The sequence below is a fragment of the Xyrauchen texanus genome, chromosome 28, assembly GCF_025860055.1.
Source record: "Xyrauchen texanus isolate HMW12.3.18 chromosome 28, RBS_HiC_50CHRs, whole genome shotgun sequence".
Taxonomy (NCBI): domain Eukaryota; kingdom Metazoa; phylum Chordata; class Actinopteri; order Cypriniformes; family Catostomidae; genus Xyrauchen; species Xyrauchen texanus.
The window spans coordinates 16985620-17010468 of record NC_068303.1 but is presented as its reverse complement, the minus strand read 5'-3'; the positions used below and the strand labels follow the sequence as shown (position 1 = coordinate 17010468).

The window sequence follows — 24849 nt, the reverse complement described above, 5'->3', positions numbered from 1 at the left end:
CATATGTAATTTCTAAGTTCATCATAGCTTATAATAAATAAATCACTTGCTTTCAAAATCCGAGAGCCTATATAAAATTATTGTTCAAAGCCTAGAGCACTTTATTAGGAACACCTACTTATTTACGTGATTATGTAATGATCCAATCGTGTGGCAGGAGTGCAATGCATAAAATGATGCAGATATGGGTCAGGAGTTTGTTATTGTTCACATCAACCATCAGAATGGGGAAAATGTGATCTCAGTGATTGAGTATTTCTGAATCTCCTGGGATTTTCAAACATAACAGTCGTCCAGTCGGACTTTACAATGCACATAGCTGATCCTACCAATTCTTAAATAATTATTTTTAATTTGCTGACAAATAAGACATTTTATATTTTCATTATTTTAATCACAACAATTATTTCAGTTGGTAAAAATGTGTAAAAATTTAGATAGCCATGTGTTATTAATTATCTAAAATTGTGTCTTTGGGGGGGTACAGAATACAAAATAAGGGTTAATGTCTCAAAAGTATTTGCCTAAGTTGACAAATGTTGCCTTAACATTTGTTATAAGTCTCCCTCACCACCTTTTTTTTATGACATTTAATCAAAACAGCATTCTGTTATTTTTTCTTTTCACGCAAATTATGTTGATCCATCAATAGTCAATAAAAATAAAATTGTTCAATCTTGATATGTTTTTTTTAAGGTGTGCCTTTAGCTCCATTTACCCTAAATGAAATATATGTTGCATACAGTATGTACAGGAAAGAATGTTACTTTTAATATTAGTGAAAACCATGGGTTTTAACACAGTACATATGTGTTTAAATATAGCCTGTATGTCATTATAGTCTGATTCTGTCCATGTTATGCACCTGTCAGTGTATTCAAATTAACACTCACTATGGACAAAATTAAATACATCATATTTTTGTCATGTTATGACACATATACAGCAAATAATTAATTTAGCTCTCCTGATGAATACAACTAACAACTAAGCATAAAATACAATTCTCTGGTAGCCTTTTCTCTGGAATAGGCACTGCATTGTGTGCTAAGCCTCCATGTTGATTTCAGTGGGGGAAATTTCTGTCATGAGCTCCTGTGAATTGTTTTTGATTCCTTGATAACCATCCTTTCATTCATTATTCATCAGCGTCCATTTGCCTTTTATGGCAGTTAAAAGACTTGGGCTAGTTGTCACACCTTTTACGCTAGTGCAGTGAATATTTCTCTAGGTATGTTTATTTTTGAATGTCAATTTTTGCTCACAGACTTTAAATTCTTGGCTAAAAACAAAACTATTAACCATGTCCACTGTTATTAACAAGGAAAAAAAAGTTGATTTAACAATTAATGAATTGTCTAAAATGTTTAAAAGATCTGCCCCAACCTGACATTTAAGAAAAAACCTTGTCCTAAGATGATCAAATCTACCTTCATAGTTGGCACTTGTTTTAACATTTCTCAGTGTTGTTTTATTGTGTTCACACAAATATGATATTTCCAATTGTATTTGTTCATATTAAATATTAGAATGATTCTAATTTAAACCAACATTATGGTTATGTATGTTTTTCTTCCCTATATATGAGCGCACCTATATAGCCAATAATTTCAGGCACCACTAAGTTCAAATCTAGTGCCTTTAACTGTCCAAGTCAAACTCCTTATGAATTCTAGTTTATTGCAGAAATTCCACATTTAAAAATGTAGGATGAAATGGATACTAATACATTTGGAAGAAAAAAAACATTGATCCTTGATCATTCAATGAATTAACCTATAGAAACGGTTGCTTTTGTCAGATCACATACTAGTGGCATTTTCTTCAAACCTAAAATACTTGAAGACAAAACACAATGAGGGTTGAGAATATTGGTAAACGTCACAACTTTTATTACAACAGTACATGTATATACAGTAAAAGGCACAGTACAAATACAGACAAAGGGGTGATCGGATCGAAGAGGATTGGAGGTTTAGAAGCATTTCCTGTGTACAATGGAGGGACCTGCCTCGTCATATTCCTGCTTGCTGATCCACATTTGCTGAAAGGTGGACAGGGAGGCCAGGATGGAACCGCCGATCCAGACAGAGTATTTACGCTCAGGGGGAGCAATGATCTAGAGAGCGAACATGAGAACATGAGTTTAGTCAATCTGTAGTTCTGGAACTATACAAGAACCAACAGCTCATTCAGTGAGTTTGATGTTTACCTTGATCTTCATTGTGCTGGGGGCCAGAGCAGTGATCTCCTTCTGCATGCGGTCAGCAATACCAGGGTACATGGTCGTACCACCGGACAGGACGTTGTTGGCATACAGATCCTTGCGGATGTCAATATCGCACTTCATAATGCTGTTATAGGCAGTCTCATGGATACCAGCAGACTCCATACCTGTCAGAAGCATAGAGCAAAGTCACATGATGAAAGATCAAATGAATAAAGTAGCTAGGTTAACCTGCTGCATTTGAATATTTACACAGATTTACACAAGGAAGAATTTTGTTCTGAATGTATTGTGGGGACAGCAGCATGAAGGGAGATGTACTGAGGTTTGGGGTCTTGAACAGGACGGACAATACACACCAATGAAGGAAGGCTGGAAGAGGGTTTCGGGGCAGCGGAAACGCTCGTTTCCAATGGTGATGACCTGGCCATCGGGCAACTCGTAGGATTTCTCCAGAGAAGAGGAAGAGGCAGCAGTTGCCATCTCATTCTCAAAGTCCAGAGCAACGTAGCACAGCTTCTCTTTAATATCACGCACAATCTCACGTTCAGCTATGGAATAGAAAATATTTTGAGAGTGAGCGCAAGTATATGCAATGAATATACAGTATATACATCTGGCCCAGTCACTGAAAACATACAGTGTTTGTTTACTTTATTAAAACATACTGTTAAACAACAACAAAACTACTGTGTTTAAATGTTTTATATTATGCAACATATTTAGTTTGAATTTTGCATATTCAACAGGATAGACTGAAGTACGACTCTTAATTGAGCACCCACCTGTGGTCACGAATGAGTAACCACGCTCAGTCAGGATCTTCATCAGGTAGTCAGTCAGGTCACGACCGGCCAGATCCAGACGCATGATGGCGTGAGGAAGAGCATAACCCTCATAGATGGGGACGTTGTGGGTCACACCATCACCGGAGTCCAGCACGATACCTGTAAATCAATGCACTAGCATGTCAAGTATAGCTCATAAATAGATTTACTGAAACCTATATGAATTGTATTACAATATGTGTATGTATGTAATATATGTATTGCTTCTTGTAATCTGAAAGACACTGACCAGTGGTACGGCCAGAGGCATACAGGGAAAGCACAGCCTGAATGGCAACATACATGGCTGGGACATTGAAGGTCTCAAACATGATCTAAAAAAAGGAAGAAGGTCAGTTTTAGCAATAGCATAAACCTTGATCAAGCAGTATATGAAAACCCAAGATACTGGTGTGTGTACCTGTGTCATCTTTTCCCTGTTGGCCTTGGGGTTAAGAGGGGCCTCAGTGAGCAGTGTGGGGTGCTCCTCAGGGGCCACACGCAGTTCGTTGTAGAAGGTGTGGTGCCAGATCTAATGAATGGACAAATTAATGGTAGGTGACTGACCATAGACTGTAGGGTTACTTGTTAACAAATAAGAATAAAATCCCTCTCATGTTGTAAGGATTGAACTAAATGAATAGTTTACAACTACAGTAATCCATACGATTATTCTGGGTTTATCTTTTCGCATTATGTTTTAAGTCTTAGATGCTACCTTCTCCATGTCATCCCAGTTGGTTATTATGCCATGTTCGATGGGGTACTTCAGAGTGAGGATACCCCTCTTGCTCTGGGCCTCATCTCCAACGTAGCTGTCCTTCTGACCCATACCAACCATCACACCCTGTGGGGGAAAAAGGAGTCATGATTCAGACATCACCAAACAGTTACATAACAATCAATTAGTTTGATTAACACAATGTTACAATGATCATCAATAAAAAGTTTTCCAGTTCCAATTAAGCAATATGTTATATGCTAGCTGGAGCCAGAAATTCATCAAATGTTTCGGAGGCCCACCTGGTGACGGGGTCTGCCCACAATAGAGGGAAAGACAGCACGGGGAGCATCATCACCGGCGAACCCAGCCTTGACCAAACCAGAACCATTGTCGCATACAAGTGCGGTGGTCTCATCATCGTCACACATGATTGGTCTTGACTAGGATGGTCCTAAGAGGAGGAAAACATGCATAAGGAGAGCGTATTAGGTACAATTAGGTTATAATTAATTATACCATATAATAACATTCATTTCAATGATTGAATGCCCATCATTGTTCAGTTATGACCTGCTCCAGTGTCTCCAGACTCACTTTGACCCTGAAAAACATTTTTAGCTTTATGCACTAAAAAAATATTTAAATTTAACATTTAAATGATTATATCTTGGCATCACAGTTTGGAGTAGAAACAATAATTATTTTAATTAGAAAGCTGATACTATTATTTTTTACTTTAGCACATAAAACTCTGAATGTGTTTCTTGGTGACTTACAATGATGAATTAAGTTACAATTAATTGAATACATAAAATAATATATGCATAGTTATGTAGTTTTAACCTCATCTTGTAGGGCTACATTACAAATCTCAGTTAAGAAGTATACTGGTGCAAAGTGCTTACATTTTTTTTTTAACTCTTAATTAACCAGTGTGGTAAAAAAAGAGCCTACAGAAAAAAATATTATCATACAAGGCCAACAAACGGCCAAAAGGGGCACAGCAGATCCCCTTTAAACTATTTTAGACATCAGCTCTTGCCATTCCAGACAGAAGCCCCTGACCAAGTGTTCTATCTGCTGTTTCACAGTTGCCTGTTGACAAGTGACAGCAGGACTTAAAGCTTGTCTCAGCTGTCCAAACTGAAACTGTAAGGGATCTACTGGCAGCATATAACACTTCACTACATCTGTTGATGACTTTCTCTATTAGCGCATCATAAGTGACCCCTTTAAGACCTAAACAAGGATTCAATAATTCACTGTCAGCATGTCAGAACTGCCCTGAAAACCCTAACATGTTGACTTTACTCAATTGATTGAATAAACGTGTTCCCTCAATTTAATTAATTGTATCTCCTAAACCTGTATAATTAAGTTCACTTAACTTGGTGTTCATATAGAATTAATTTTACTATTTTAAGTTAAGGTAACTAGATACAAGTAGACTTAACTCAGATTTGCTATTTGAATGTTGTTGTTTCAACTTTTTTAATTGAATTAAATGGACCTAATTTAGGTCATATAATAACACAGCTTAAATTATCTCCCTAATGGTGACATCACACAAAACAACAATTTGCAACAAAACAGCATAAATAATATTACAAAAGAGAGCTCAAACCTCTATGAATTTTTAAAAACAACTATTTAAATTCCCCCATACTGTATGTTCCCTTTGACCAAGGAAACATAATTAAATAATTCAAGCGAAAGACATTATGGGTTTTCCCAATAGCCTCAGTTTTGTACTCAATTATTTGAGTTATTAAAACTTAAAATCTTAAGTCTATGGATTTTTATGAAAAACTGGCACAAAACTTGACATTTCAAGTAATGTTCAATTTTTTTCCAGTTATGACAACATTTGGTTTTACAGTTTGCCAATCAATTACAAATGCAGTAGTTACCACATCACACTTTATGGATACACTCGGGTTGACCTCTATCTCCTTCATTACCTCATATCATTAAAACCTCATATTTTATTAGAATAGGCAACCATCCGTTATAGCTACAGATACAATTTTAAAGGATGGGCAATTATATGCACAAATAAATTGCAGTCTCCATTAGGAGGCAGTAGCTTAATTAAGAAAGGATCTGCTTAGACCATAAATGTAAATGTAACCAATTATCCCTCATTTGTATCAACAGCCCAGTGTTGAATTCCAAAGAATATTGTTCCTTCTCATGTAGAAGCTAAAATGTTGTATCCTAACACTGCAAAAGGGCTATTTCTTCTCAAATATCCAGTAGTCCATAGATATGATTGTAGAAGCAAACACTCACCAAGTTGTAGCACAAGACTGGAGTTTCCACTGGGATGAAGGCTATGAGAGAAGGATGCCCCTAAAATATGGTATTGGATGGGAGGGTGAGGGTTCAGGGGCGGGCTCAGGAGTTCACACAACACCAAATAAGAACTGCTAGAAAAATGGCCCATAGTAAATATGTCCTGTGCGTGATGGTCCTGACAGGATAAGATAAATGGACAGATGTTTCTCAGGAGATGACAGTATCTATTAGGTACACAAATAAACAGTCAGTATTCCCAATTCAAGATACTTTCAGAGCCAGATGAGAGTTCAAATAAACTGAAGCACTATTTTTTTATCATTCCCTGATGCTTTTTAGTACATTGTGAAAAGTGTTAAAATGCATTTGTTACCTTAAGGAGCTATACCTACCTGATTCTATCCATTAAAAATAGTTTTGTTGGTGTGACCTAATGTATTTAGGTTGATACAGTGATGTAAATTAGATTGATTAGATCTGATGACTTGAATAAAACCAGTTAATTTAGAAGTTAATTTAGATGTTTACATATGTATGGAATATTTTGTTTTGATGTGTGACAAATCCACAAAACTGTTATGATGAATGGATGGATGCTCAGAGATACAATTCCTTCATAAAGAAAAGAAATGTACACACTGTAAAAAGTCATAACCTCCAATTGTTACATTAAGGATCTATTTCTACCCAATTGAACCCTTAAAAAAGGTATATATATATATATATATATATATATATATATATATATATATATATATATGTGTGTGTGTGTGTGTGTGTGTGTGTGTGTGTGGGCATGTTAATGTGGTTTATGAGGACAATTTTTTAGATTACAATCTGGTAATTACAAGGGTAATTTATGCTATAAATGTGGTTTATGAGGATATTTCTAGTGTCTCCATAGTTTAAATCACTTAAAAAACATATTTGTGAGAGTTAGGTTTAGGGGTTGTGTTAGGTTTAGGGGATAGAATCTATAGTTCATACTGTATAAAAATCATTATGTCTATGGAAAGTCCTCATAATGATAGGTGGACCATATGTGTGTGTGTGTGTGTGTGTGTGTGTGTGTGTGTGTGTGTGTAATGCAAATTATTGTCAATTAAATTATTATAGTTAATTAAATAATTAAAAAGATGTTTCAATTCAGTTTGATTTTGTTTTGCCTGAATCTTACAAATAGACTGAAATATTTGTTTTGGGTGTATGTACTGCATATGGATAAAGACACATGTTTTGTAAGCCTTTCCTGTATTTAAATTAACTCATCAGAGAAGTTGTGCATGTTATGCAAAATTAGACAATAGCCAAAGTAGACAATTTGTGATTGCCTACTTAACTAATTGTAGTAATTGTGTGTTTAAATGTTATTTTGGGGGTTTTGGCTATCACTTGCACCAAAAGGAATCAATAAATCCCACATTTCCCAAACACTTTATGATCTCTGACAAAGAATAATATATGTGGAGTGGAAGGTCACATTTTAACATCTAGTTAGACTACACAGAAGTAACACTAGATGTGTGAGGTGAAACTAAGGATGTCACCTTTGTCAAATAGTCAGAGCCCTGGCATGCCATGGGGGGTGGGGGGTATAAAGGCCTGTCTCTCTGCAACTGCTGTCTAGGACTGCTGTTTTCTGATTGGCTCAGCTCTCTCCTTTTAGGGTCATGGTGAGTGACAGCTGCTCCTAGCTAAACATCAGTGCTGTTCCTCAGTGTTTGTTGCTTAGCTTCATCTCCTTATTTGTCACCTTCTCTCCCTTTATCACACATAACATTATGAGAAAACAAAGCATTTCCCTCTAAATAGCCTGGGTTACACTGTAACATGCAGTTATCACCTAAAAGGTGGTAGTTCTACCAGATCTGACCCTTACAAATGATTTTTGTTGGGATTTAGATTGATTTTGTAATAAGTTGATGTACTGTACTTTAATCATATGAAGCACATTGCTTGTAGTTTGATGTTACACATATGCTTTGGATTAAACTGCTGTACAAAACACATGAAATGTGCATATCCTGTTTCATATGGTTCATTTTTGTACATCCATCAGAGTGGACCATTTGTCTCCTGCCTTAGTGTGATGCTATCTTTGTGTTTTTTCAGGCTTGGTGGACAGGAGATAATGTTCTATTTGTGATCCTGATAGCTTAAGGCTGACTGAAAAAGACTGTGATATCAGTGGGATACTATTTTCTAACCTTTTGTTGTCTCTTTTCATTTCAAATGTATAGAGTTTCTTATTGGTTCTTCGGTCAGTCGGATCATGAACATCAAAGTTGGATCATGTGTATGCATTTTTGAGCACCGTAAAGTTTAAGCATCACCGATAGATGAGCTATTATTAGGTATTTTTCACACTAGGCTCATAGCATATCTACAGAACACAATCCTTAAGGATTCCCTTGAACCTGCATGATCGGTGGCCTATACTAGCATCTTTTTATAGCTGTGATGATGCTGTCTACAGACCTATGTGCAAAAAGAGATCATTGTTAATCATTTGCTTTGGAATAATGCAGTAGATTTTAGGCATATGTAACAGTCTACTGTACTGCCGTGTAAAGCCAAAAAGCAGTAACTACACAAAATTGAGTTACGACTGAAATCAGGTCTCTTTGTCTACACTGACAAAAATGTTATCCTAAAATCAAAATTTACTGGTTTGATTATAGTCAAAAATATTAATTAACAAGTCTGAGTGAACCTGAATTCATTAGGCAACACCAACAAAAGGGTTAGATCAGGTGGAAATTAAATTTTAGTGCCATGTTGAAATAAAAGGAAAAATAATCAAAGATTTTAAGAATAAACTTGTAAATTTATGAGGTTAAAGTTTTGAGAATAATCTCAAAATAGGCCTTTTAAGAGAAAAAGGTGTAATCAGTGTTGGGTGTAATCCAATTACAAATTAATGAGTTCCTGTAATCAAATTACTTTTAGTAAATAAGTCGTGTAATCATTACATTTTAAATTCTTGTAATCAGATTACAGCTAGTGACATTTTTAATTAATTACATTACTTTTAGGTACATTATAGGGTTAGGCTTATTTCTTTTTTCTATCCACATTTTCTTCCAATTTGGGATGCCCAATTCCCACTACTTACTAGGTCCATGTAGTGGCATGGTTACTCACCTCAATCCGGGTGGCAGAGGACAGTCTCAGTTGCCTCCACTTCTGAGACCGTCGATCTTATCACCTGGCTCGTTGTGCCTGACACCGCAGAGAATCCCAACATGTGGAGGATCATGCTACTCCCCGCAATCCACACGCAACATACCACATGCCCCTATTGAGAGCGAGAACCACTTAATCGTGACCACAAGGAGGTTACCCCATGTGACTCTACCCTCCTTAGCAACCGGGCCAATTTGGTTGCTTAAGAGACCTGGCTGGAGTCACTCAGCACTCCCTAGATTCGAACTCGTGACTCCAGGGGTGGTAGATAGCGTCAATATTGTGAACATTGTGAAGGAGAAATGTGAGGTGCTGAGTGTATGACTTGTAACAATGAACAAGAAATAAATTTTTCTTATTTTAATGTGACACTAATGCACCGTCATAAAATACAGCGATTGCAGGTTACTACTTTTTACAGTAATTTGGCTCAATACTAAAACCAAATAACTTCAAAGCCATTTTTCTGTTTCAGTGTTGGTAGTTACTGTGTAGGGCAATGTTCTGTCTGATGAAACAACAATGGAATAATATGCATTCATGAAACTTATAATGTGAGATACTTAAAAGATAAATGCAAAAAGTAATTAGGATGGTCCCATAAGACTGTTAAAGCACAGTATGAGTCATAATTCTTCTGTGGCAATATTTACTGGTTTGTAATCTATTAGCAACATTTCTGAAACACTGCTGTATGGGGGGTCTACAGTAATGGTGAGACAAAGCAGCCAACCAGCACAAGTAATTTTACAAGGCCTTGTCTCCTTAAAAGGGCATACAGGGGACAGGATTTGCCTGTTTCAGACAGCTGCACTTCCCAGAAGACCCCTACTTGGGAGTGTGACAACTGTTAGCCGCAAATGCTTTTTAACATTCATTGCATGAAGAACAATGGTTTGTTGATCAACCTGGTCATGACAAAACCCTGCTTGGGCCATGCCAGAGAGGGAAAAAGTTTTGCTAAATGCTGGGATCTTCCTCTAAAGCAGGCTGAGGAAGGCTATAGTGTTTGCAGATGGTTTGGTTAGTTAGAACTTCTGCAATATCTTCCAGAAAATCTTGTCCAAATTTAAACTTATATGTACAGATCTCATTAACCAAGGTATGAGATTCCACGTGGTAATACTGAGCCGTCTCAACGATACAATGTTCAAATCTATTGTGTGTTGATGTGGCAAATAAAGCAGCTGTTGTCAGCAAAAGACTGACAGTCAGGATCATGGACTGCTGACAGGCATGCTAATAAGAAACAATCCTCAGCATAAGCAGCATGTTCCTAAATCCATCACTATTCATAATTCTGACATGTGACTGGCAAGACATTTTTGCCAATCTAAAGTAGAAACTAACACACACACACACACACACACCAGTCTACAATGCTGTTTTAATATTTACGTTTAAAAGAAAAATGACACTGGCAACCGTAAAAGCACAATCATTTGAGTGATTGGGCTATATACATTTTAACTAGCCCTTTAACAAATGTTACAGAATGTTAACCTCATTCAACGTTCACTTATTAAATGTCTGATAATATATATATAAAAGTGTGACCATGGAGGAATGATCTTCTATTCTAGTAGATACAAAATTGAAAAAGCAATATTTTAAAGAAAGATTAAATTGTATTGAGTACTTTTTGGACCATATAAATACATTTCATTTCCTGAGGTATTCATTTTCCTTGCCTTTTAAGGGTTACAGACTGCTTCGACAACTTAAAATTCTTGCCATCCAATGCAGAAAGTGTTTTGTAATGTTCTGATGGCACTTAGAGAATGGGCGGTGACCCAGCTCATGTCAGGAGTGCCCTGGATAATTAGTTCTATTAATAAACCGAGTACTTTGGAAGTTTCCATGTTAGCAATGTTGTGATTACAGACATGCATTGAGGAAACCATGTAACCTAGTCAGTGTACACTAAAATCACTACATCTTCCATTTTAACATCAGTTTTCAAACTAAAAGTATTTGGAATCTCTCAATGGGCCTTTAAGTCAGAGCTCGTACTTTTTGAACAATGCATTTGTGAATTTAACCGATCTAGTTTGCAATTACTGAACAAGTATTTTGTTTTTAAACAAATTCAAAGAGTAGGTTTTGACTGGTTCAATGAGAAAATAAAAATCTACAAGAGCAAATACCCAGCAAATTAAATATTTAAAAGCAGAGATCTAGAAGTCACTCAATTTCACAGAGTGGAAAACAATTTCAATTCAGATTTTCCAAGTATCTCATACCATCCAAAGTATTGGAGGCCCATTTTTGCATTTGTTTTAAACGGATCTAAGGTGTTAGTCAAATTGGCTTGCCAAACAATTTATAAGTTTACATTTGATCAAAGCTATACGCATCAACATTCAATCAGATAAAACATACCACAACACTGACTAAATTAATTCTGAAGACAACTAGGGTACAGAATGCAGTAGCAAGATGGAAGACATTCATTACCCCTACTCTCTATAGGCAAAACAAGGAAAAGTAGAATATAATTTGTTTATTAAAAAATAAAAAGCAATAAGTACACTAAAAACCCAAGTCATTTGTAAACTATAATAAAAAGGGTGTTGCTGTTCATCCAGAATGAAATCTGAAGACGAAAAGTGCAAGTTTGTAGCTTATAAGTATCATTAATTCTCAAGATTGAGATTTAAAAATCAGCATCCAGTCTGAAAGAGTTATCTGTAGTTCCAGACATGACTCCCATTCTCTGATACTCTCCAACTCGCTTTTCAAAAAAGTTAGTCTTGCCCTCCAAGGAAATGTTCTCCATGAAGTCAAAAGGGTTCTCCACTTTGTAGATCTAGAAAGAAATTCAGGAAGGTCAATAACACCTCAAATTACATCAGTTAAATTAGAAATACACAAAGCGTCACCTGTAACTAACCAGATACTGATCTGAAGTCACCCAGACACCACCTGCCATTATGAATTGATATTGAAAACTACAAAACCACCAAGTCACAGAAAGTTTTAAATGTCACAGCTTCAAGTGTATGGTCTATGCAGATAATGGCAAAATAGCAGAGATTCTCATTTCTTTATTCTGGAGCTTTGCCTTTATAAAAATTCCATAATATGGTGTAAACCAATTACAAACTAGCAACTGATCAACAAGTAGCGTAACATTACATTGGCATTTTAAATTGTAATAAGATAAGACTTAAGTTACTCAAGTACTTAGTTTGCACATTTCAAAAATAATATTTATGTAGAAACCATTTTAAAGATGGATTATGTGAACATGTTAGAAACATTTTGAAAGTTTTTGTAATGTCATAACTTTCCCATGAAATAATCAATAATCTGTAGATTGCCCATTTGAAAAGTATTGAAAAAAAATACTGGTGATAAATGTACCCAATAAAAATTTAATAAAAATGACCCTCTACCTTGTCAAATCCCAGCTCTAGTAGTAGTCTGTCAGCCACAAATTCAATGTATTGCTTCATCAGGTCACAGTTCATGCCAATCAGCTTCACTGGCAGAGCCACGGTCAGGAACTCCTAAGTCAAAAAATACAAATTTGTTCAAATTGTGAACGGTGTGGTTTTATGGTGAACGGTCACCATAAAAACCACCATTTGCAGGTTGAACCCATAAAATCACAGTAGAGGTACATATTAAGCTTTCACAATCAACCCCCCAATACTCACATGGTTCAAACCACGAATTAATTTCTTTAAACAAGAGATGTTAGGCAGAATAACAGCCTCAGTCACCATTCACTTTCATTGTACCCCCCCCCCACCACAAGATATCATTGTCTAAAGTCTACTTTCAGTGAGATTCTAAATATACATTAACATAGCATTTGTTCCACTTGAACTGGTAGTTCACTTGCAGATAAACTTAAGCCTGTTGGTGATATATACGAAGTGCACAAACCTGTTCAATTTCAACTGCATTTGTTATGAGTTTCTGTACAGTTTTTTCTGATGGCTTATTGGTCAAGTGTTTGAACATGAGGCAGGCAAAGTCACAATGAAGACCCTGTTTGAAAAGAACAAATTAAAACCTTACCCTTTACACAACATTTCTCAGAATATTTTATGTTAGTGCACATCTTAACATTTACCTCATCTCTGCTGATAAGTTCATTGGAGAAGGTGAGTCCAGGCATGAGCCCCCTCTTCTTCAGCCAGAAAATAGCAGCAAAAGAACCAGAGAAAAAAATCCCTTCTACAGCAGCAAAAGCCACTACTCTCTCCCCTGTATACAGAAAGTGGAGACTTAGAACTTTCCCAAGCCATTATCACAGAGAATGTGAAAACTACATGAACAACATACCGAATTGTGCGTTTTTGTCCCCAATCCAGCTGATCGCCCAGTCAGCCTTCTTCTTTACACATGGCATTGTCTCAATGGCATTGAAAAGATATTCTCTACAAGGGCAAACATTTAATAAAATCAGTCAAAATATCAGGGGAAAAAATAAATAAATAAAAAAATATTCCGAGAGCTCAGTTTAAGCGACTATTTCGTGCTGACACTGTACAACCAGTGGACCACATGTCCACTGATCTCCAGGCAGTCAACACTCAGCTCCCATTATCAGCTGAGGTACGTACCCCTGCGCGTCTCATCATTGCTCTCAAACTCTTATAACATCTCTAATAACCCACCTCTCTTTGGGATCTTTGATGTACGTGTCAATCAACAGGCTGTACATTTCAGAGTGGATGTTTTCCATGGCAATCTGGAAACCGTAGAAGCAACGGGCTTCAGTCACTTGGACTTCCTGAGTGAATCGCTCCACCTAGAACACCACAGAATAACTGTATTTAAAAACTGGGTTGACCAGTTATGCAAGCTTGTTAACATGCTTGCGAAAGATCGTCTCTGGACTCACCAAGTTCTCATTGACAATGCCATCACTTGCAGCAAAGAAAGCCAAAACATGGGAGATAAAATATCGCTCATCATCTTTCAGAGAATCCCAGTGCTGAAGGTCTTTGGACAGATCCACCTTGAAAGAAAAAACACAGTTGGTCTAAACCATTGGTCATGCAGCTTTAAGGAACAGACTATAGCCTGGGATTATTCATTTTGTTACTTCCATTTTATGATGTCAATTCAAATTTAGTTTTCACAAGTTCACACTGACTTAAATACTGCATGGAGAAGAAAAAAAAAAAAAATTATGTCAAAAGGGGTCAGTATTGAGAATCTTCATTTTTGCTTGTGAGCAATGTAGGAAACATACGAAGCCTTTTATTAAAAAGGCATGTCAGATTATGTGGCATTTGAAGTGCCAAGAAAAGTAATAATTCCTTATATTTCATAAAAGTGTTTTTCTACGCACAAAGTGCTCCACATAGTCTCCACCACAAGTGTGCACCATCCACCTGGATGATGCGACGGCAGCCATAGTGGGCCAGAACACACACACAATTGGTGGAGAGGAGAGTAGCCAATTCATGGATGGAGATTATTAGCAGGCCATGATAGATAGGGCCAATGGGGGTAATTTGGCCAGGGCACAGGGGTTATACCTCTACTTTTGCCCTGGGATTTTTAATGCCCAGAGTCAGGACCTTGGTTACACGTCTTATTTGAAAGACATTTGAGGCACATCCCACTTTGCCTACATTTGTCTCAAGCTAAAATTAAAGGTCACTTTCATCTTTCGTTCTGGAGTTATGAGTGAATGGGTTTCCAATTATTCAGTTTGGTTTTTTTATACTTCAATTAACAAACACTTAACAATAAACTCATGCGGTCCAGATGAATTAATCACTAGACACTTACCAGGGACAAGCCTTCTTACAAGCTAATCATTGAATTAAAAGTATACCTCCTCAGCAGTCCAGAAAGAGGCCTCTGCTTTCTTATACATCTGCCAGATGTCATGGTACTGAATTGGGAAAATGACAAAGCGATGAGAGTTCTCCTTCAGAAGAGGCTCCTCCTCTGCAACCACTTTCATAGCTTTTGTCGGTTCCTTTAAAGTAAAAACAAAAATGTTACTTGTAACATCGATAATTAAAATTGCCTTTAAACCTACACTAAGAGTTAGTCGCTGCTTACGGAGATTCCATATATTGTACCATTACTATAATGTATATGGTTCAACGTTGATCGAGTTCAGTAGCACACATGACTTTTAAAGCAAAATAACTTACAAGCCACCGAATTTACAAATACAAATTCCGCCATTATGTACATTTAAAGCTGTGCGGTCATGGTAAAACGTGCATCGTCATCAAGCCTGCGTCGGTTACACAACCTGTAATCCGCTCGAGCTACTGACCCGCTAAATTAATATTACTCAAGAGAATTTAAACACCCATCCAACAGAAAATATTTTTTTAAAGGAACGCTATATGGTCCTTAAAGTACTACGGGCCTTGTTAACATTAAAAAGCCCAGATCGTGAGGTTATACGAATCCGACTTGACGCGTCTTTAAGACATCGTCCTATAAATTACGCTTTACAGGTTTACCTAATAAACATCCATCATTATCTTCAATCATGAATAAATGTATATATGAAAAGAAAAACATACCTCCGAATCGTCGAAGATTTTACGCGCCGTTTTGGACGCAAGGACTTTTGTAGAGTTCAGGCTTGGTGGCTGGTGAAAAAACAAGACATTTTACAAAACCAATTTAGATCAAGATTGTAATTAATCAACATTCGGCTTTCAATTGCTAACAGATGTCATATGTCTATCGCGATAACTAGTATTGACCATACTTACATTTTAACCAAAGTACCACTGTACACGTCTTTGAAACAAATAACATGTAAACACGTTTTATCCAACAGCCCCAAATCATCCACCTTACCGTGTTTTCTTTGTCCACAATAGACATGCTAGTCACTTTTGAAGAAAGAGTGTTTTCATTCTTGCTTTTCAGTGGAGAGCGAGTTGACTGCATTGTGAAGTTTAGAGTGTTTGCTAATATAGAACAAGATGATAAATTATTTAGTTAAAACTAATGCACAATGTAAAACACAAAGCTATGAGTAAAATATATTGCAAGGGTTCCTAGGTCCACCTGGAGCGAAGAAAACTAAGTATGAATATTTGTGTTTCCTTTTTTATATTCGATCTTGGCGCTCAATACCAGCCAATAGGAAAAGGTCTAATTCACTGCTTTGTTTGGTCCTTTTAATTTTTGCGTGAAATGAACCAATAAGAATTCTAGAAGACATCACGTGTGAAATTTGGTTCGCGGGAAATTCAAACGCTTTTGTGGGGGATGGAAATGTTACATAAATACGGAATATGCTGTTATACAAGAATGTTGCTTAAAAAGGCGCGAATATGAACCAACCGAATTTTTTTATTAAATGTTATATATATATATATATATATATATATATATATATATATATATATATATATATATATATATATATAAATAATACTTTACAAATGCATCTTCATGTTAACAGCCTTCACATGAAAAACTAAAATGTACTTGCTATGATATTCTATTTACAAATTATATTTGTGAAATTGTTTTATTTGTAATTCCGTTCTAAGTTTAAAAGAAAAATATATAGACCTATAGGCACCGCTGCATTTAGCAATTGCAGCTAACATACAGATGTCACATTAAACAGCAAACAATAAACAATGTAAGATCAAAGAAAACCCGGACTGCTTTTTGGGGGTTAATTTATATGTGCCCCACCGGACCTATTTTACGATTCAAGCATACACCCCCCAACACATCCAAATACCCTTAACATTCATCAACAGTAAAGCCTTACTCTCGCCCAATAAACTTATAACACGACATTTAATATCTCCATAAAACCATCCCTTTGACATGACGTCAAATGCTTTCACGTTGTTGATTACGCTTCTCTTGTTTACAAGTATAAAGGTCATATTGGGAGTCATTCGTTAATATTAAATACACTGTCTTTTCTAAAAAGTAAGTTTATATTTAGAAAGTATATGTACTTTGCCACAACAATCAGCTGTGAAACCAGCAGCTCGAAGCTTTTCTTATGTAAAGAAAACATTAACACAAAACTCAAATTAGTGACTTCAAAACGTATATTATTACACGCAAAATGCCTTCATATAACTTACGAAATAACGAAAACCTTTTCAGAACGCGGGAGAAGGAACAACACAAACGCCCAAAAGGTCAAAGGATAAAAATACAGTACGATTGAGGAATACCGCCTTCTAGCGGCAGGATGTGTTGAAATTCATCATACTTGTAACAAAGAAACATACTTTTTATTCAGTAGCGTGCAAATTTACTTTTCTCTCAAATTACTTTAATTGTGCCCTTTATTTGACTGGCTGTCGGTGAATAATAATGTGAAGTAAAAAAAAAAAGACGAACAAATATACAAGCAAACAATACAGCAATACATAAATAAGTAAATAAATAAACAAATATGTACTCTGTTATGCACATCCCCTTTAAGGAAACAAAGATATAAAACATGTTTGGGCACAGGTAACCCACCTGTAATGTTAATTAGAATACACAAGGTGTCGCGCTTCACCAGATTGAATAAGAATCCGAATCAGCTTAATTGCCAGGTATGCTTACAATGAATTTGTCTTGGTGACAGGAGCTTCCAGTACACAGAAACAAGAAAGAAGTGTATATGTCTTGAAGGGTGAGCAGGGGGCAACCAATAATCCTCTCAGCAGTCCGAACTGTCCTTTGTAGTATTCTGATATCCGATTTCGTAGCTGCACCAAACCAGAAAAGCTGTGCAGAGGAAAGACTCAATGGCCGCTGAGTAGAACTGTATCAGCAGCGCTGTTACAACTCACTAATATTAATTCACAGTTTATAAACAGACTCTCAAAGAGATCGTCTGTTTCTCCTCCATTTTGCAGAATGCACACTGGATAGATATTATGCAATATCTTCAAATGTACTTCTCATATCTTGTTAGAAATGCAAGATTTTCTGGTAGTAACCAGGCTCTTTTTCGGTGAATATTTTCACACACACACACACACACACACACACACACACACACACACTCTCTCTCTCTCTCTCTCTCTCTCTCTCTCTCTCCCTCCCTCACACACACAAAGAAAACTATTCTAATATTTTTACAATACACCAAATTAATATAATTATTTATTTGTATTTCCTAGGCTGTATCACAAAGAACAGTTAGCACTACACTGTGGGAAAACAGAGAAAGGCAGACTTATGTAAGAACGCAACCTTGAGTCTTACGTCACAAGCTATTTGGTATCGTAACAGGGTTAATAAAGGTGTGATTTGACCTGTATACATTTTCTATAAGGTATAACGATTCCATAATCTATATCTGAAAAAATTCTGTCTAATTCGACCGCTTATTGCTATTAAACGAAATCTTCAAATTATCATAAAGGCCGTTGTTCATGTAATGGGCCTTCGTCCAGTTTTCCAATTTGTCCTTATTTATACATTTGAACTTTATACGAATATACGATTTGTATTTAGTGTATTCTAATTAAAACGGAAATTATTGGGATTAACGTCGCCTTTTAATGCAGTGACAGTTGTTTTGTTCCTGTTTCCTTTTTCCTTTTGAAAATATCGGTCAGTAAGGCAAATGGGCGGAGACAAGACTTGTCACTCAAGCTGCCGTTGCCATATTTACAACTCTGTGATTGGTCGCGCCCCCTTAACGCTCCATAAACGCGCAATGTGATTGGAGTAAATTTGTTACTGGGTGTTCTGGGGTGAGAATGTATATTGAGCTAGTGTTGCGTAACTGTGTCGTCACATCGATGCATGGTTTTGTAATTATTCTATTGTCTGTTTTCATTCTTGACGTTATAAACGGTCTGTAACACTTGTCAAATTTTAGTAAATGTCACCTTTGTGTTTTATGTTAAATAGTTTTATGATCATTTTCTTTTATAGTTGTCATCTTATTTTGAGTGTATGAAAAACATATTCAGTCAATCGTTTTCAAATGTCTTTTTTACTTCGTAACAATGTGAAAAAGATTGTTGTTAGTGGTAAATTATGTACATTTTAGCTTTGTTTCAGCCTAATAAAAATATCAACAAATAAAACTAATTATACATGTAATTATTACAACAAATGTTTATTATTAAATAATATGGAATATTGCAGGTAGTATCACATACAGAAATACTGTCCAATTAACTGAAGTAACATCAATAACATTTATTCATATATCAACAATAAAAGCAAGTTTGAATACACATTACATTAATTTATATAGTGATATTTATGTACAAATATACAATAGTAAAGAGTAAGTAACAGATGAACTGATGCAAATACTTTGGCAAAGGGAGTAAATACATTGGGAGACATAACTTACATATAAGTAAACAAGAATTCCTTTTAACAACCATGATGAAAATAAAAAATCCAGTGCAATGTCACTTTTTATGTATATGGTTGTGTAGCAGCCCTGGTTTTCTTACAGTATTTCCAATGTAAAATGGTCAGTGGGATGTTGTCCTGAGGTGACTGAGGTGAGTGGTCTGAGTTTTAGTCTAGTTTGAGGCAGGAAGAAGGGGCAAGGAAGAAGCCATTTTGTTGAGATCACGAACTTCATTAGGCCATGCTGTAGACCTCTTGGTTGTCATATGACGTCGGGCATGCTTGGTCAAGTGGTCACTTCGCATGAACCGGCGATCGCACACAGGACAGACAAACTTCTTTTCACCTGTGTGTGTCCGACGATGTCTGGAGAGTTCATCGGAGCGGGCAAATTTTTTGACACAACCTTCCCAATGGCAACTGAAAGGTTTCTCACCTAAGATGCAGAAGAAAGATTTGTTTAGACCAAATATTTATTAATTAAAGGTGGAGTAAGCGATTCCTGAAAAAGACTGTTGATATTTGAACTCAACAGCCAAACAAATGTACCCCTCTCTTCAGTGCTCCTTCAAAAGACACCCCCATTCATGCACATGCAATAGGGTTGTGTATATGTGTTTGTTTATTTTCCCATTTACAGAGCCAGGTCTGTGTACAAACACTGGATTGTTTTTCAGCGCACACACAGAACGGACAGCTAGCAGACCGTGAAGAGATCTTCATGGAATTTGACAAAAAGTGTATTGGATTAAAATTACTTACTCCACCTTTAAGGGTCCTATCAGATTAATACAAACCTGTATGTGTTCTTAGATGAGCCTTCAGGTGGGAACTTTTAAAGTAAGTCTTCTTACACCCTTGGAAGTTGCAGACATAGTTCCGCCGGCGAGAAAAATCTGACTGTGTCACTCCCCCACTCTGACCTGAGGGCACGTAGACTGGCGCAGGAGCCAGCGGCAGTAGCTTAGTGTTCCCAAGGGTAACAACACTTTGTTGACAGGTGGGGGCCTGGGACTGGGGGACAACAAACATCACAGTGCCCTGTGCCACGGTTGAGCTCACCAGAAGAGGTTGAGAGAGGGTGGAAGCCTGTGAAAGAATATTATTTGACCCAGAGGCCTGCATCTGAACCGGGGTCTGAACAAATGCAGAGATGATTCCAGTCTGCCCATTAACAGGAAACACTTGACATAGCACTGGGGAGCTTGCTATGGGAGACTGTGGAATAGCCTGAGATATGGGTATAACAGGGCTGGTGGAGTCAGGGGAAGGGGCAGTTCTCTCAGTATCTGCAGTGTCACGTGGTCTATTGCAGATTTGCAGTTCTGCTGGGGGGTCGGCACTGGGCTCTGTGTGCTGTTGAGGGATTTCCGAAGAACATGGCTTCTCTTGCTCTGTGGTCAGTGATGGAATGTTGTGGTCCACAGATCTGTCGGCGGTGTGCCGTATAACACTGGTGGCTCTACGGAATGAGGGCTTTTCTGTGGTCTGCGGTGGAGATGAGTTGAACATGACTGTGGTACTGGGATGCAGGCTGACTTGACACGTCGCCCTGTTGGTCAAGGCTGGGCATAGTCTGGACTGTGACAAGACTGGTTTGAGACTTGAGCCTGCCACTGAGGTACTGAGAATTGCTGTGCCTGAAGTTTCCGCAAAGATCGGGCTGTGGGGAGGGGTCATGCACTGGTGGGAGAGAAGAGAATTGGCTTTGGTGACTTTTCACTTCCTCTTTCAAAACGATGTATACCATGATAGCTTTCACTTCCGTAGGATCCCCAAGACCCAAAGCCTTTTTTTTATTGAAATTATTTACTTATTTGTTTGTTTGCAATGCTCTCTTAGCACAGGATCACTCACCATTTTTCAGCTGTCTAGGCCCTGAAAGTATTTTTCCCATACATTTTTTCCATAGGGATTAGAGAAAAATATTCATAAAAGAGTTCTAAGCTATGAACCCAACCAACCAGTTCCAAAGTGAATCACAAGATTACAAACTTTAATTTGAAAATCAGACAAAAAGTCAAAGGTACAAGACCGTCTTTCATGAGGGCTCAAACTACTATCTTATGAAGCATTGAGAATTATGTAATTGAATTTAAAAAGCTGGAAAAATATAAAACTATAGACCAATCTTTTGGCAACGTCACCTCTTAAGTCACACACGGAAGTGGTGGCTGAAACCATTTGCAAACATTAAACTTTTATCAGATACCGTTTTTTTTAATTATTTCAAGGGCTCTCGTAGACGGCTGTGGCTTTAAGCCATCAATGAGCTGAATGGACTGAGAGATAATTTACACTCACTGCTTTGCAGCAAACATTTATAGCAAACATTATTACAGGTATGTTATTAACTTACTTCATTATAATAACTGTATAGCCAAGAACATTTATGTATTCATTATGGTTTTGTGTCATGCTTTTGTTAATCGTCTAATTTGTCAAATCTAAGACAACAGTTTGCCGGCTTTCTGACACCACTTATTGCACTAGCACATTTTTGTAAACAATAAGGCTTTATTAGGCTTTATTACATTATCTTTACATTTCTAATTGTCTTTAGTTCTTAATATGTAGACTATTAGTAATTTTTGACCTGTTGTCATTGACTGAAACGTGCGTGATGAGTTGACGATATAATTGTATATCGCAATATTTTTTTAAGGCGATTATCGATCAAATATTTTTACATATTGCCCAGTCCTAGCCCATATTGGCCGATAGGGAGAACACATATGTTATAGAAGGACTAAATTGCATCATTCACAGTGCGTCATGGGAGTGGGCTTTTGCTGCAGAGCTCATTTGGCGCACTTTGTTGGCCGTGATTCTCTGATTGGTGGATCTTTCTCTGCTGGATCACAGATAATCTAGTTTTATCAAACATGATTTTCAAACAATAAAGTTGAATAAATTTGGACAGATGGCTTCAACAGAGGAATATACCTCGGAAGTCATAGTAGGTTTGTCTTTAAAAGTTATTAAAAATCTATTCGCCTATGGAGAAAATGAATGGGATTTTTACTTCTGGAATCCAAATGTTGCACTCTTTTGCAATGAGGATACAGTATCAAACATCAGGATCAGTACAGTCAAACAGTACTTTTTAATTTTATTATTTTATTCAGTCACTCACCAGTGATGAGAGAGACACCAGGTCTTTAGGGGACTCGGTGACTTCAGGTTGCAATGCGAGGGAATCACAGGAGTCTGAGGAGGGTGTCAGTGGGCGAGGCTTGTGCGTCCTTTGGACCCAAGAGCTCATACATACCAAAGCCTCTGCAGCCTCCAGATCATTGTATTCCAGAGTGGATGAACAGGACATATGGCTGTCATGCTTGTTCCTCTCCATCATCACCTCACAGATGTCCACTAGATTGAACTATAGTAAATAAAAAGATGATAAAATTTACATTTATAATGTTGATGCCGCAGTGGGAAATGAGCTGCAGAACTGGCCCGTTATGATCACAATAACATCTCAAACAGTCTAAGTATATATCAAGAGCCATTATAAGAAAATATGCCCAATGTGATTGCATGACGTAATATCAAAGCGTAAACGGCTTAGCACTGTTCTGAACTGTAAATAGCTGCTGCCATTCATGAGCAGAGAAAGGGGCATCAGTGTTGGGCGACTACACCCACACAGCCCCTAACCGTGAGCTGCTGGGAACCTCCCATCGCCAAATATAGATATAAGAGTGACGTGCACCCAACCGAAGCGCCATGTGAGTATGCCATGCAATGAGTATCACCTATAGGTGGTTGACCAAATCAAGAAATATTCCATTAAGGTTCATGTTTTTCACATAATGAAGCCTCGTGCACAGGCCAACTACACCAAGCAAAATGCACTGTTAAAGGGTACTTAACGTTGTTATAACACAACAAATCAATGTATAACACAATAGTATAATTCCATCAAATGTATACATTAATGAGGAGTACTTGTGTTTAGCCAAAACGTGAAACGAGAATGTAACCATGGGGCAAAGGACGCAAACGCGTAAAAAAAAAACCTATGACAATAGTTTGAACCTAAAGTAGCTCTGCAGCTCACCAACAATGAGCACAGGAGAGAAATGCACAATGATTGCGGCAAATCGCTCATTATGTCTTTTAATAATTCAATAAAACATAAGATTTTACACAGAAGTGGCTTCTTGCAAGAGTTAGGAGCTGTTAATATGAAGTACATTAGGCAATTACATACTAAATACTGATATAGGTCAACAGTTATGTACAATAACTACAACAATGAGCAAGAAATATGTACTTTGTGGCGCAACTTTGTAACACAAAGAGCATACGTTATAAGTGGGTCAATGCGCAAAAAGAAGAAAAAAGTAACAATTAATAAACTATTAGGTCAATGAAAACAAACTTACCGGGTGAGAGTCTGAAGCAAAATTCAGCATGCGTAAATCTCTAAAAAGCGATGCAAAAGTCAGCAACGGGAAGACAGCTGTGATACGACCGTTCAGCAAACCCTGGACACATAAGTCTAACCACTTTTTTACAGCAAGGTCCAACCTCAGCTGAGTGAATCAGGGGCGCAAAAAAAAAACAAAAAAACAGAAACAGAAACAGAAGAAAAAAAACAAAAAAACAAAATTCAGAGCGCTCTGGCGGTGGTAACGTGTCACCAATCAAAAACAAAGGTGTAACGGGAATGGACCAATGGGTACGTAGATAGCGCGTGATCAGTACGTGATCGCTCTGCGATTGGCGGAAACGGGGTGCGTGGCTGTTGGGGGGCGTTACAGAGGAGTCAGCGGTGTCAGTGTAAACCCGGTGAACTCGGTGCTCGAGAACGGGGGGAAAGGTCGGTGCTGCGAACGAGCGGAATCGTGAGATACTCGCGCGCGTCTGAGCGTGTGGCATGCGCAGACGAGCGCACACAGGAAATTAGTGAGCCAACGCCTGTATGGTACGGAAACAAAACAAAAATTTAATAAAGAAAAACAGCGATAACTTACCGCAAGAATATTGCGCGTTGTAAAAAGCTTACTGCTTGTTTTTTTATTGACAAGTATATAGACAAGTAGTCTATATTACGTTCGTATTTTAAGATGGACGTTTATAAATGTTTAGTGTCCTCTTACGACTGTTGCACAAAGAGGAAACGGGGACATTGTGAGATGACGAAAAAATACTGCTTATGCAAGACACACAATCTGTATTACTAATAACAATAAAAACAGTAAGAACAAGAGCAATAGATTAAAATAATGAACCTGCATATATAATTATCTTTTTAGAAAACTATAAAAAAATATTGTTAAAAT

General features: G+C 37.2%; 3 protein-coding genes and 1 non-coding gene across 5 annotated transcripts; all 4 read right to left on the bottom strand.

The window, feature by feature from the left end:
• Window positions 1–1869: 1869 nt before the first annotated feature.
• On the bottom strand, window positions 1870–6182 carry actc1a (actin alpha cardiac muscle 1a). Its single transcript, XM_052095218.1, has 9 exons — window positions 6071–6182; window positions 4078–4229; window positions 3773–3901; window positions 3476–3586; window positions 3305–3389; window positions 3013–3174; window positions 2587–2778; window positions 2213–2394; window positions 1870–2119 (listed from the first exon to the last, which is right to left on the bottom strand). Exons 2-9 carry the CDS (start codon window positions 4204–4206, stop codon window positions 1976–1978), a joined length of 1134 nt encoding a protein of 377 aa, XP_051951178.1. The 5' UTR covers window positions 4207–4229; window positions 6071–6182; the 3' UTR covers window positions 1870–1975.
• A 4447-nt stretch (window positions 6183–10629) lies between these two features.
• LOC127621990 (ribonucleoside-diphosphate reductase subunit M2) lies at window positions 10630–17372 on the bottom strand. Of its 2 annotated transcripts, XM_052095833.1 has the most exons (11): window positions 17323–17372; window positions 16061–16173; window positions 15778–15846; window positions 15066–15212; window positions 14121–14237; window positions 13894–14027; window positions 13559–13653; window positions 13347–13480; window positions 13157–13261; window positions 12661–12774; window positions 10630–12071 (listed from the first exon to the last, which is right to left on the bottom strand). In XM_052095833.1, exons 2-11 carry the CDS (start codon window positions 16151–16153, stop codon window positions 11919–11921), a joined length of 1161 nt encoding a protein of 386 aa, XP_051951793.1. In that variant the 5' UTR covers window positions 16154–16173; window positions 17323–17372; the 3' UTR covers window positions 10630–11918. The 2 variants fall into 2 exon arrangements, with proteins under 2 accessions (XP_051951793.1, XP_051951794.1); XM_052095834.1 differs by lacking the exon at window positions 16061–16173 and having other exon boundaries at window positions 17323–17361.
• On the bottom strand, window positions 13727–13863 carry LOC127622530 (small nucleolar RNA SNORD94). The gene has a single exon (XR_007967987.1). It is a non-coding gene; the product is annotated as a small nucleolar RNA SNORD94 (small nucleolar RNA).
• A 1943-nt stretch (window positions 17373–19315) lies between the features above and the next one.
• klf11a (Kruppel-like factor 11a) lies at window positions 19316–24112 on the bottom strand. The gene is made up of 4 exons (XM_052095726.1): window positions 23950–24112; window positions 22695–22940; window positions 20356–21241; window positions 19316–19994 (listed from the first exon to the last, which is right to left on the bottom strand). Exons 1-4 carry the CDS (start codon window positions 23977–23979, stop codon window positions 19732–19734), a joined length of 1425 nt encoding a protein of 474 aa, XP_051951686.1. The 5' UTR covers window positions 23980–24112; the 3' UTR covers window positions 19316–19731.
• Between the last annotated feature and the right edge of the window lie 737 nt (window positions 24113–24849).

Excerpts from the sequence above, each read along its gene's own strand:
- actc1a (XM_052095218.1), bottom strand. The coding sequence starts at position 4,206 with ATGTGTGACGATGATGAGACCACCGCACTTGTATGCGACAATGGTTCT. Across the intron at positions 3,587-3,772 it reads ACTGGGATGACATGGAGAAG|ATCTGGCACCACACCTTCTA; the intron begins GTAGCATCTAAG and ends TCCATTCATTAG. Across the intron at positions 2,779-3,012 it reads TTACTCATTCGTGACCACAG|CTGAACGTGAGATTGTGCGT; the intron begins GTGGGTGCTCAA and ends TCTATTCCATAG.
- LOC127621990 (XM_052095833.1), bottom strand. The coding sequence starts at position 16,153 with ATGCAGTCAACTCGCTCTCCACTGAAAAGCAAGAATGAAAACACTCTT. Across the intron at positions 13,481-13,558 it reads GGACAAAAACGCACAATTCG|GGGAGAGAGTAGTGGCTTTT; the intron begins GTATGTTGTTCA and ends TTCTGTATACAG. Across the intron at positions 12,775-13,156 it reads ATGCAGTTGAAATTGAACAG|GAGTTCCTGACCGTGGCTCT; the intron begins GTTTGTGCACTT and ends TTTTTGACTTAG.
- klf11a (XM_052095726.1), bottom strand. The coding sequence starts at position 23,979 with ATGCTGAATTTTGCTTCAGACTCTCACCCG. Across the intron at positions 22,941-23,949 it reads TTGCTTCAGACTCTCACCCG|TTCAATCTAGTGGACATCTG; the intron begins GTAAGTTTGTTT and ends TATTTACTATAG. Across the intron at positions 21,242-22,694 it reads TGGTGTCTCTCTCATCACTG|TGCATGACCCCTCCCCACAG; the intron begins GTGAGTGACTGA and ends CTCTCCCACCAG.